At 40.5% G+C, this 13,964-nt stretch overlaps 1 protein-coding gene across 1 annotated transcript in view; it reads right to left on the bottom strand.

Moving 5' to 3' along the window:
- FGF18 (fibroblast growth factor 18) overlaps window positions 1-11,236 on the bottom strand; it is an 816,148-nt gene extending 804,912 nt beyond the window's left edge. The window contains exons 1-2 of the mRNA XM_063928247.1: window positions 10,552-11,236; window positions 10,403-10,439 (exon numbers count right to left, since the gene is read on the bottom strand). Of these exons, the coding sequence (XP_063784317.1) occupies window positions 10,403-10,439; window positions 10,552-10,583 (69 nt within the window). The 5' untranslated portion in view covers window positions 10,584-11,236. The remainder of the gene's footprint in view (window positions 1-10,402; window positions 10,440-10,551) is intronic.
- Between the last annotated feature and the right edge of the window lie 2,728 nt (window positions 11,237-13,964).

Raw genomic sequence — 13,964 nt, 5'->3', positions numbered from 1 at the left:
AAAGCCGTGTTCCCTTTTAGTTTATCTAATGATACTTGTTCTAATCTGGTTAAATTTGGGACTGAATTCCCCTTTTCTTTAATTTAATCAAAATCTTTTTTTACCAGCTGAGCAAATAGGTCCAAGTGTGTACCCCGTGAATCAACAGGGTAAAAAGTGGATCTTTTTTTCAGCCCAGAGACATTAGAATTTTTTTGACTGTCATAGTTTTTTATGGGGGCTGTTGACTTATTACCTTGTCTGATATAATGCCTTTTTAATATCATTTTACGTATATAAAGATTAAGATCCATGTATAAATTAAATTTATTGACACCTGCCTTTGGTGCAAAAGATAACTCTTTCTGTAATACATCAATATCTGTATCATTAAGTTTCACCTCTGAAAGATTAAAGATACCCATTTTCTTTCTCACTAATTGGGCTGCGTTAGTGCTTTTTTGTGAGGTACTGTTATGAGCCACGGCTGTGGCTCATTCCTGTTTTGCATGTCAGTTATGTATTTTATGTTTATAAGTTGTCTTGCAGGCCAGGATTTCCCATTGCTCTGTTTTAGAATACTCTTGGTTGCTGCCGCTGGTGAGTCTGTGTAATTGCAGCTTGTTCCCATGAGTTCAGCCTCACCTGGCTGCTAATTGCATCTTGTCAGTTTGGAGTCATGCAACAGGGCAGCTGCATGAAATTATTAATTAGGCCTCTCTGTTATATGCTGGCTCAGTACAGTTCACAGATGCTGGTGATATTTCTTAGTTTCCAGTCTGCTTGAGTTCTGAGCTTGTTCCGGCCAGTTCCTGAATTCCTGTGTCAGTCCCTGTGTCGATTCCTGTGTCTGATCCCGTGTCCTGCCGTTAAGCGTTCCTGTCCTGAAGTCCAGTGCTTTGCCTGTGCCTGGTCAAGTTTCTGGCTTCTTGGTGTCCACCGGTCTGTTGTTTGGGATTCTGCCTGTCCTCCAGTTCTGAGAGTCTGTGCCGGCAGCATTGGAGGTTCCTGTCTGTTTGCCAGTATTCGTACTGGTTCCGTGAGTAGCGGCTCTGCCGTGTCCATCGGCCTAGGCCGCTGTATTCCGTTATTATTTCTGTCTCTGGTGTTTTGCAGAGGGTTCTGCTTATGCTGTCACCGCCGGTACACAAAAGTATTGTGTCGGCGTGTGGTCAGCATTTCCTTTGTTGTTCTTTTCCTTTGGCGGCAAGCCGCACATACATTTAGTTTTAGGCTAGTTAGTAGCCCCTGGCTTTGGTTGTTTCAGTAAGAGGGCCCCTTGTTATCACCCTGTCTCGGTACACTCTTTGTCTCTCATTAAGACCTGAGGGGGCATCGAAGTTGGGCAGACGTAATCCGCCCTTCAAACGCGGCTGCCATGGGCTCAAGCAACCATAGTCTCGCAAGAGTGTACTGACAGCACGGGCGAGACAACGGAGATAGGGCGCCAGCGGCTATTCACTTTCCATTCCCCTTTCCCAGCATTACGTCCTGGTGCTCTGGACTCACTTCATAACATCTCCCTTGTTCTGAGCACCAGGAACCTAACAGGTACCCTGTCCTACTCTCTTCCCTCTTCGTCCCTGTGGAAAACCAGTGTATCCTGCTGCAGAGAAAATAAAATAATAATAATAATAATAATAATAATAATAATAATACACACATATATATACACACACACACACACACATAAATATACATACACATACATACATACATACATACATACATACACATAGTTCACTTTATTCTGCTGTAGCCAACTACACACAGTTGTGCTCATAAGTTTACATACCATAGCCAAATTTGTAATTTTCTGGCCATTTGTCAGAGAATATGAATGATAACCCACAAACTTTTCTTTCACTCATGGTTAGTGGTTGGGTGATGCCATTTATTGTCAAACAACTGTGTTTACTCTTTTTAAATCATAATGACAACAGAAACTACCCTGATCAAAAGTTTATATACCCTGGAGATTTTGGCCTGATAACATGCACACAAGTTGACACAAACGGGTTTGAATGGCTACTAAAGGTAACCATCCTCACCTGTGATCTATTTGCTTGTAGTGTGTGTGTGTGTGTGTGTGTGTGTGTGTGTGTGTGTGTGTGTGTGTGTGTGTGTGTGTGTGTGTGTATAAAAGGTCAGTGAGTTTCTGGACTCCTGAAAGACCCTTGCATCTTTCATCCAGTGCTGCACTGACGTGTCTGGATTCTGAGCCATGGGGAAAGCAAAAGAATTGTCAAAGGATCTGCGGGAAAAGGTAATTGAACTGTATAAAACAGGAATGGGATATAAAAAGATATCCAAGCAATTGAGAATGCCAATCAGCAGTGTTTAAACTCTAATTAAGTGGAAAATAAGGGATTCTGTGGAAACCAAATCACGGTCAGGTAGACCAACAAAAATTTCAGCCACAACTGCCAGGAAAATTGTTCGGGATGCAAAGAAAATTCCACAAATAACTTCAGCTTAAATACAGGACTCTCTGAAAAAAAGTGGTGTGGTTGTTTCAAGATGCACAATAAGGAGGCATTTGAAGAAAAATGGGCTGCATGGTCAAGTCGCCAGAAGAAAGCCATTACTACGCTAATGCCACAAAGCACCCGCTTACAATACTCCAAACAGCACAGAGACAAGCCTCAAAACTTCTGGAACAAAGTCATTTGGAGTGATGAGACCAAAATGTAACTTTTTGGCCACAACCATAAACATTACATTTGGAGAGGAGTCACCAAGGCCTATGATGAAAGGTACACCATTTCTACTGTGAAACACGGAGGTGGATCGCTGATGTTTTGGGGATGTGTGAGCTACGAAGGCACTGGAAACTTGGTCAAAATTGATGGCAAGATGAATGCAGCATGTTATCAGAAAATACTGGAGGAAAATTTGCGCATAGGACGTACTTGGACGTTCCAACATGACAATGATCCAAAACACAAGGCCAAGTCGACCTGTCATTGGCTACAGCAAAATAAAGTGAAGGTTCTGGAGTGGCCATCTCCAGGTTATTTTAGCCAATATTTTTAATAACTTTGTGCATTAAACAAAGTGTGTGTACATTCACACAATTCATTTATGTTTCATATACACCTTTTACACACAGCCTGAAGGTCATTTAATACAATATTTTTAATAACTTTGTGTATTAAACAAAGTTTGAGTACATTGAGCCACAGAAAACAAAGATTTCACTATCTCACTCAAAAAAGTCCGTATTTCAGAATATTCCGTATTTCGGAATATTTGGATATGGGATACTCAACCTGTATATTATCTATATTATATATATATATATATATATATATATATATATATATATATATATATATATCACATTCCAGATAAATTGAAACAATGACACTACAGGCACCGGGTCAACCTATTCTACAGACAGACATTCTACTTAAACAATGTGGTCACATGCCGTGTTGCACCCCAAATCTAGGAATGGTGAGTGCTGGTGGATTAGTGCTTTATGTTTATCAGGTGAATTTTTTCATTAATCTTTGTAACCGTTTTCCTAACTGCTTTACAACATATGTATTGGTAACTGCCTCAAATTCAAAAGCAGTTGTTGTGAGCTTTAGACTAGGTAATATACCTAAAGATTAACACTAATGTGATAGCTATTTTTATGGTCATTATTTTGAGTACTAGAGTAGGACCTGCAGTAAGGTGCGGTCTCTTGCTGGGGCTTAGCGTATGGGTCATAAGGTTGACTTGCATTAGGTCGACCACTATTGGTTGACCGTGACTAGGTCGACACCTGAAATAGGTCTACACAGTCATTAAGTCGACATGAACAAGGTCGACATGAGTTTTTTTTTCTTTTTTGGTGTCGTTTTCGTCGTAAAGTGACTGGGAACCACAATAAGTGCACTGTGTCCCCTCGAGCAAGATGCTTCGCTCCGCTGCCACTCGACACAGGTTACTATTCCCAATCGTAGTCCACGTGGATTGTAACATATGAAAGAGTTTACAAAAAAAAAAAATGAAAAAGCTAAAAAATAAAAATGGCATGTCGACCTTTTTCCATGTCAACCTAGTGACCATGTTGACCAATAGTGGTCGACCGAATGACTCTTGACCTTAGTGTTGTGGACCTAATTACCGTATCCCGCAGGCTTAAGAACATTGATCAATACATGAACTAAAACTCTGTTTCTTATTGTTAGTAAACATAGTGAGAGCAGAGCCTCTGTGGCTTCTATTTAAACAATGTGGTCACATACCGTGGACTTTTGTTTTTTCTTCATAGACCACCATTCTCAGATTGCGTTATAGAAAGTAAGCTTTTACTGACTTATATTACATTTCCCAGCTACCTGATTAGCAGAAAACATTACAATGGCTTGCTTTCTAAAATAGAATATTGTAGGAATGGTTTTCTTCTCCATTCACCCTTTACCAAACAGCAGGTATACTATAATTCCAAAATGCTTATTACCATGAGTGAAGTAGAAATTTGCTTGTTGAATAGAAACCAGAAAGTGTAAGTTTAAACCATGGTGCTAATGCTCACAATGTATACATGTGATAATGTCCCACCAACAACCAAAACAAAGTGGACAAACAATACATGGAATTAGTCATTGTGACTTAAAGCCTGCACAGGAAACATACTTTGTTGTGGAGCAATTCACTACAGTACACATTTGTGGTGATGTGCAGTGACTGTGGCATAGTGGTGGCCTTTCCTAAACTGCCAGGCCTGTCTTTGTATCCACCTCATTCCATGCCCCTTAATCCCCTTGGGCTGCCCTATTTAAAAGTTAGCAATTAGGTCTCATCTACATAAATATTTATCATATAGGATGACAACTTCTGGTTCACCCCGAGCTGCAATGACTGCCACCTAATAACATAGTAGTGTTGCAAAGTTTCTAGATCATGAACCACATTGCTTCAAAAGCCATATGTTTGCAAGCATCCATATGATTTTATGAATCGGATATATTTTCCGCTTGGCACCGAGCCTTTCACTAATTAGCTGCAATACCCCTGACTGACAATTAGCAAAAAACACCTGCAAAATTGTAATATAGATATTTTATGCAAGCAGCAAGCCAATGAAAACATTTTTTTTTTTATATACATCACTGTGGCAGGCTACAAGACTTACCTTGATCATAACCTTTTCTTCTTGGGTTGTTTCTCTTTAGATTGCTATTGACTGATAATTGTGCAGATATTCCACAGTGTTCTATGAATACTATGGTAATCATGGGCACATCACACTTGAAGCGAGTAGAAAGGCTCTGAAATGCCCACCTGAGCTCTGTTGTCAGAGAAACAGGAACCACCCACCCCAACCATCACATGATATGCCGAGAGCTTTTGGTAGCCATATTTTCTGTCCTCCAAGAGTTATTGAAAAAGAGATGAGAATAACTGAGGACAAATGACTGCAGTTTAAGAGTTAATAAGGCCCTTTTCTTGCTTTTTAGAAAAAAGAGATGCCTATGTGAGAATTCTGTCTAAATGTATTTACTGCAACGAACGTGTTAAATTTGAATACCATACCACCACAACTTCTTTTATGTTACATGTTCATGTTAAGGGATTTTTTTTTTTTTTTTTTTACAAAATAGTTGAAAACTGTAACATCAGATCTCATAAATGTTGCAAATTCAGCAGAGAAGCCTTTAAAGTATGGTTCTAATAGTCACCAAGTACAGACAGTTTTTTTTCATTACTTTATTGCTTTGGAAGACTACAGGTTCCAACTGTATAACCGCCAGTAACTTCCAAAGTTTTAAAGCTGCTAAAGTAAAAGATCAGATTTTAGCAAGTGCTTTCCAGGCAATATGCCAGATTTCACTCTATTCACTAAAAGGAACAAGAAAAAAAATTGAAAGCTCTGATTAAATTCACATTCTGCATTATCAAAGGGTTATCTTTCGATACAATATATTATTCCATAAGGGGGCAGATCAATCAGTGAAGCAATCCTTGAACGTAATAAAATTAGCAAACCGCAATGTAAAATAAAACAAAACCGGACATTCTAAAGGAGTTGTACAAATGGACAGCAATTGTTGGTGTTTAACATATACTCTTAAATTCTATCAAACATGCTCTGAAACAGACAAATTTGACAAGTGTGCATTAAGTTTGACTTTGCTCAGACCATTGACTCTTCGTAAAATATACTGGAATACTATAGGAAGGCTCATTAAACACATAATGCAGTGAAGAAATTAATGAAAAGAACGTTTTTGCCATTTGTGACCAGGTCAGGAATACCTTTTTGATTCTACCCAAGCAATGATTATATAGTTTTAGGGTGTGTGTATACACACGGCGAGATCCTTGCTATGTCCGATTTTCACTTGCGATTTCCCTTGAACTCCCTGGAGCCCAGATAGCACAGATTTTGACTAACTTTTCTTGAGATATAGACTATGTGTGATTTTGGCTTATGTGAGATGTCATTGACATGTGAGATGAACTAGATAGTACACCGGTCTAGCAAGGATTGACTTGCCTGCACAGTCTATCTTTTCTTGCGATGTCGACCTGGCGTGGACGTGCATCGGGATCGAATCGGGATCGCAAGGTGACTTTCACCTTGCGATCTGCACTAACTTTTCTTGCGGTTTTGACTATATAAATCAAAATCAAAAGAAAATCTCACAGTATGTACACACACACTATTAGAGTAACATGACTTCAGTTTGTACATTTTATCATAAATATTTACATTTCATGAGTTTTGAAGTAGCAAAAATACAGGGAAAAAAAATCATTTACATAAGTCTTAAGGTACATACACACAGTGCGATTCTGGCTAAAGGCTGATTTTGACTTTGCAATTTCCCGTGAACTCCCCGGGAACCCAGAACCACCGATATCGACTATACACACGGTGCAATTTTGACTATACTAGAAACTAGATTGTACACAATATAGTCAAATTGCCTTACCTCCACAGTCTATTTATTCTTGCGACACTGACCCCACTGGAGAGTGCATCAGTATCGCAAGCTGTATACACTCTGTGCGATATGTGCTAACTTTTCTTACGATTTTGACTATATAGTCAAAATCATAAGCATATAATCAAAATCAATCACACCAGGGACGTGCAGTCAGGGGAGGCAGAGCTTCCCCTGTTATTAATGATTAAATTAATACAAAGAAGAAACTTATGACACATATTCTGTGTCATAAGTATCTCCTTTATATTAAACTAATCATTACTTCTGTTTAAATGAGTTTGGGAGGCACCGATCGAGGTGCCACCCGTTGTGAATGGGAACGGGGGGCGGACCAAGCCTTGGGCTGTAAAAGCCCATTGAAAATATAATGGAAAGCAGCACCTACTAAAGTGCCGCTTTACTACAGGGACGTGCTTTCAATCCATGAAAGCACGCCCTTGTCAGTGATGCCAGATGTGATTGGCCAGCGGATCCGTCACTGGATCCGCTGCCATCACTCACTGGGTGCGGGCGAATGCGGCGGAGATGCGGGCGGCGGGATGTGGTGGTGGTGCGGGCGGCAGGCATGGATCCGAGATCCCTGCCTGCCATTCTGTAGAGTTTGGCAGCGGAGCAGTACCCAATTAATAAATAACACCACAGTAATTTTTTAAATTAAAGATGGCTGCCGGGAGCCAATCACGGCTCGCCGCGTCATCGCCACGCCCCCTTATATAAGTCAGCACGAGGCAGCGGCTGTCAGTCCGACGGCAGAGGAGGAGCAGTGAAGAACTCCTGATGATTGAAGACGCCGTGGAAGTCCATGCAAAAGAGCCTAAAGGCCGCCGCCCACCAGGTGAAGCCCTGGGCAGGCGGTTGACATGCAAAAGAGCTTATAGGCCCCTGCCTCCCAGGTGAAGACGTCGTAGGAAGATGTCGGAAACCCTGGGCAGGTGGCGGCTATGCAAAAGAGCTTAAAGGTGAAGACCCTGAATAATAAATTTGATTTTAAAACTGTCTTGTATTTATTTTAATATTTTCTTTACAGGTGGACTGCAGATGCCAGCGGGCCCCTTAATGTCCGGGCATGCTGGCACTTGTGGTTCTCCAAGTGCCGGAATGCTGGGGCAGCCTTGCTGGGACCTGAAGGCAGTCTGTAAAGAACAATATTATATAGCATGAACCCTGCACACACCACAGTGCATAGCACTGGGCAATTTTTTTATTTTTTTAGGGGGGGTGGGGGGGCGGTTGGGTAGCAGCAAGTGCCTCCCCATCCACTGACCTCATCACACATCACTGAATCACACATATATGCACCTTTACAAAAAACTACTACAGAAGTTCACATATAGAGTAGTTCTTTTGAGCATTGACTTACCAAGATTGTGTACAGTACTACATACAAGGCAGGAATAATATTTGCCGAATAGATAAAGGAATATACAGTATTCCAGTTTAATTTTTTTTCTACCTCAAAGTTGTATAAATTCTTATAGGTGACAATATGGCCTAGAGTGGTATGAAAAACGTGGGGCAATCTCAGTCAGATTATCCATCAGACATCCCAGGTTGCCATCTAGGACCCAGTGGGCTCTGGTGCCAATCTTATATTGACCTATTTTTAGGATTTGAGTTTAAGAAAAAAGGGGAGGGTGGATTCCCACACTAGTATACTGCCTAGCGCCCCATGGGGTTTTATTCTGAGTCTACTCGTATTTTGTAAACTTGGCTTCTATTATGTTTGAAGGGTCAGTCAAGCTTGTATGAATATATCACACAAACGCAAAATATGGAGGGAAAGGATTTGCACCCACTCAGTCAATTGCTAGTTTTTACTGGCAAAAGAGGAATCCAAGAACATCTTAAGAAAAATCTCTCTAAGTCTTTGTGGCATAGGTCATTATAGAGTCATAGGGGCCATTTATCAAACATTTGCTGCTATTTTCCCCATAAAAGGGTAGCAGCAAACATTAAGTATCACCTGAATATATGACAGACGGAGCGTAGCAGATATCTCTGATACCTACTGCAATCCCTCCATCCCTGCCGGCAGCTACACTGCCCATAGGTTTCTATTAGGGATGCGATGCTGACAGATTAATCAATTTCGAGAATGCAAAGCATTCCCGGAATTAACCCCTGCGGTTACCCCTATCGAAAATGGAGGTAGCCCATTGTAGCCTATGGGCTACACACCTCGCTGGCAGACGAGTCTCCCGGAACACTCTCCTCAAGTAGCTGCTGTGCACGTGCAGTCATTGGGACCGCACATGCACAGATGCCCTGACAGCCATCACAGCGTAGGGATTGGCTCTTTTTGGAGCCCCTGCATGTTTTCATTGATGCATTCTGCAGCGCAATCTTAGGCCCTAATATCGCACATAGATCACTGATGATAAATGGTCCCCTTAATTGCTTCTTTAACTTGATTTATTGAGATTTCATGACAAAGTTACACGAATGGGCAGAAATCAGATCACATTTTGCTCGTCAGAATAAGAAATGCATTAACATTCAATTGCCACTAAAGATATAAATGAGTAAATAACAGCTATTCAAATGTAGCACTAGTGGTATGGGCAATATCACATCTAGTCTCACACAGACATTTTTCACTTTAATTATCATCATATTACAGTACAAATTTTGCTCTAAAATCCAAAATGCTGTTAATCAAACTAATTGACAATTTCTATAGAATATTTCTTTTGGTACTACACAATATATTTTCATAAGATAAGAGTACTTTTGACCAGCAGGCCTAAATACCACTTACCTAGTAATATTCTACCTCTTCCTAGTCAATCAAAAAAGCAGAGTTAAGCTTAAAAGCAAAAGTACAAAGACTTCTACCTGACTTACCAACAACTGCTAGTACAAATAGAGGGTGTGTAATTTTAAGACTCACGTGTAGTGCTAGCAAAAGGAGAAAGGGAGGGAAAAATAGCTGCGAATGCCAACAGTCTTCCAAACATTTGGGTGCATTTTTTCTCCTTTGCTGGAATGTTGTTATACTATAAATAAGTTGAACTTTTTTTCTCGACAGCTCTTCCTGAATGTGCTTACACTTATTTCATCTCAGTATGAAGCTATTTTTTTTTTTTTCTGTGGTCACATAATTAAAATCAATTTAGGGAAAATCTCATCTCCTTTGGAAAAAAAAACCGGAAAGGGAGTAGTCTTTTTCTGGCAAGGAAAAAAAAAGTGGATTTTAAGCAAGTTCCTTAGGAAGCAAATACAGAAAAAAAAAAAAAAAAGGGGAAAGAGCTCTTTAAAATCAAAAGTATTCACTTACAAATGTTTTCTGGACACAAGCTACTTGACTACCTTACAAAACTTTGTTGCAGAGCCAGAATGATGTATTGAACAGGTAGCACAGCAAACACTCTTTTTCAATAAGAAAACCATTAGCATATTTTAAATATCTGACAGCTTTTTTATATATATATATATATATATATATATATAAGTAAAATGGAAAATGCACATACCTGTACCCAAAAGCACAGCAGCAACACGTGTAAACATCTGGAGGAGACAAAGCAATAAAGGGATCAAACACTGTCATAACAATCCTTATGTGTCTCTCATGCTAGCTGTGGCTAATATGTAACTGAGAAAGTAATCTGGCAGTCCTTACAGGCAAGTGCACGCAGAGATAACGGAGTACATAGCTGAGGAGACCAGGTGCTGCAGTCAGGGTAAATCAGATGGGTTTTCAACTTCCGAGATCCTTATTCACCACGTGAGAGATCTGGCTAATACGGAGATCTAGTAGATTCCCAGGGATCCCGGCTTAGATGAGGTGATAAGTTCAGCTACTCGCTTCGCTTGAGAGTGAGTCACAAGCATGAGCTCCTCTCTGTGAGCTCTGGATCCCCCTCCTTTTACCCTCTTTCTCTCCCTCTCGTACGCACACACCCTCCGTCTATAGAGAGTTGAAGGTGCTTTTAATATGTAATTGCCAATAACTTCCGATCAGCAATAAGTGCAGCAAGGCAGACTGTACCCGGACAAAGGATGGGAGCTAGTTCCTGGAAGCAGAAATTAAGATAAAATGGCGTTTGAAATCAAAATCTGGAATTCTGCTGAACAGTTTTTATTAGGCATCCTGTTCCCTGGCGCTCCAAATGTTGCTGTAGTGGGAGCATGCCAATATGTGGCTTCCCCGTCTTCTGGGTCATAGGGGTCACAGACGTATTACCTGGCTGCCTCTACTGCGTCTTTACTCATCTATGCTTGTTTGAGTGTCCCCACGTCCCCAACTATTCTGGCAGCGCAGCGTCTCTGTCACCACTCTGTCAGTGTAGGGTCTATGCCACCACTCTGCCAACACAGCGCTAGTACCAGTACTCTGCTAGTAAAGCGTCTTTGCCATCTCTCTGCCAGTGCAGCGTCTATGCCTGGTACATAAACCTAACCGTGTGCTAACCTCAAGGAAGCAACCGGACAGATAAAAAGCTAATACCTAGTATGTTTCATATAATAAAGGGTAGAACGTCCTACACAAAGGCTGGCATTTGAAGAAAAGAAAAAAAGTCTGCTTAGTTAATCGCTTGAAAATATCTTGAATGCGTTGAAGGCAGTTCGTCATTCCTGGTCCAGACCAGTGAAATAAAAACAAAAGTTCAAATTTCTAACATAAGGGATGAATCATCTTTTAAAAAAGTGAACAGCTTTGACAAGGGGTGGGAAGCTGTTATGCCTAACGAAAAAAATCTTTGTGGAAAAAAAACAGTTTTTATGATCAATGGTTATCAAAGAAAAAAACGAAAGCAATACAGTAATTGATCGGCAGGTCGCCCATCATTGCAATGAAGAATCGAATGAATTGCATTAGGGAATTTAAACAATCATGTAAGATTTTCCTTTGCAGAGCTGCCTGATTAATATGGGCTGTGTACTGATTACTTAGGCCTCTCAAACGATCTGGCATGGGAGCAGGTTATAGAAGCTGTGGATGTTTCAGCAGTAAGTTCTAGTCCAACAGCAAATACTTTATGAGTCTAGTCTGTCCCCAAAGCCTCACATAAGCATGATGTCAGTGGCTATCAATATGTTCCTGACAAATGATCCCTAAAATATTTCTCGGGTGATCTTCGGGAAAACACCTGAAGGGGTTGAACGAGTCCGCAGTTTCTTTGTTGCAATAACAAAGCCAAATACTAGCTTGCAAGGCTTCCTAATGGATGGTAAAGACTGCAATTACTTTACATGGAATGTCCAGAGGGAAGTATTCTGCTACAGTCCAGAAATAATAAAGTGGTGTTTTGGACTGAGCTGCATGGTTTGCTTCACTTGATACTTCTGCTGATTTACAAATTCAGCAATACAATATGTATGCAGAGAGCAGATTTGCTAGTAAACAGGCTGCTGACACAAGGCCAAAGTACTATTGGGAACTCAATAAAATGCTAGTGCGGCTTATTTTATTTAGTTATGTAGCTTAGGTGTTTGCTAGTACTAAATGTGTCACAGTTAACACTGATTTTCTCATTTATTTTTACACAAGAAAAAAACACAATTGAAAGCAATTAGCCATGGCAGCTTCTTTCATTGTCCTAACTAGGGATGTGCACCGGCTCTTGTCATGGGTTTTGGATCTGTATCTCCTTCGTGTTTTGGATCTTTATTTGGTTTTGCCAAAACCGCCCTTGTGTGTTTTGGTTTCGGATATGTTTTTTTTTTTTTTTTTTTTACAAAAATTATAAAAACAGCTAAAATCACATTATTTGGGCCCTTTTTGTTCCTGGAGTATTATTAACCTCATTAACATTTACTTCTAGTCATTTCCAATTAATTTTGACCACCTCACAGCTCACAATATTGTTCACCAACACGCCTGGCTGGCTAAACTAAACAACAGAGCAGCGGCACAAACACAAGGCAGTTATTTCTGCTTAAAAATGTTTTACAGATTAGTAATATATTACTAATAAATCGAACCAACTTACAAAAACTTTCAATAGACAACAATCTTATACATACATTTATTGAGAATCATGTGTAGAATATCATTGCTCTAAAGTAGTAGTAGTTAACAAACAGCAAAGAAAAAAACACTGAAACCATGGGCCTAATTCAGACCTGATTGCTAGGCTGCATTTTCGTACAGCGGGCAATCACGTCTAAACTGCGCATGCCTATGCACCACAATGCGCAGGCGCATCACATGGGTACAAAGCGGATCGACGCTCAGCAATGGGTTTGTGCGAAGAATCCATTCGCACGGGCGTTCGCAAGGAGATTGACAGGAAGAAGCCGTTCGTGGGTGTCAACTGACCGTTTTCTGGGAGTGGTTGGAAAAATGTAGGCGTGTTCATGCGTTTGCAGGGAGGGTTCCTGACGTCAATTCCGGTCCCAGATAGGCTGACGTGTTCGCAGGACACACATGATGTAAGTGGAGAAGAATAAAAAAACACTGTCTGGTAGCACCAACGCCGTTTCGACACAAGGTCTTTATCAAGGTGTATGCTCAGACAGTGAATGGCAGAACTATTTATACCAGTAGACAGGAAGTTAAAGTGCATTATGGGTAGAATCTACCCACTTACATCATTCCAAGGTAATATAGCATTTGTATGACAAGAAGAAGGTAGGATCAGTTCGCTCTATGGGCGCATAGGGCAAGGGAGGGAAAACAAGATAAATTACGACTTTCTTTATGTCTAAATTTGGTTTCCCATATATTTATACACAAGGTAATTGTCAAAAGGTTATCGGCGTACCCCCACTCACACTGACAGGGGGTAAATCGTGCACATAAAGGTATCTTTATCCTTATTCAATGGAACAGTGATATCAATTCAAATGGATCGAAAGGTCTAGGTATCATACCCCAACTCACACAAGGATGGAAAAGGTGACTCCTATCAAGGTATCTTTTACTGCGTGTCCAGTTATGGCTCCTGATGTGTCACTGCGTCATGTGGCGGTCTCGTGTGGTTGGAAAATAAAAGAGGAAAACAACCAATGTGTAGAACCGTGGATACTCCCGCCTTATGTAAATGGAGTACTTAATATGGTGAATAAGTGTCTCACCTACATCTTAAA

This window comes from Pseudophryne corroboree, chromosome 6 (genome assembly GCF_028390025.1).
Source record: "Pseudophryne corroboree isolate aPseCor3 chromosome 6, aPseCor3.hap2, whole genome shotgun sequence".
Classification (NCBI taxonomy): Eukaryota; Metazoa; Chordata; class Amphibia; order Anura; family Myobatrachidae; genus Pseudophryne; species Pseudophryne corroboree.
Note: the sequence above shows the minus strand (reverse complement) of the source record. Positions and strands in the feature narration are given on the sequence as shown.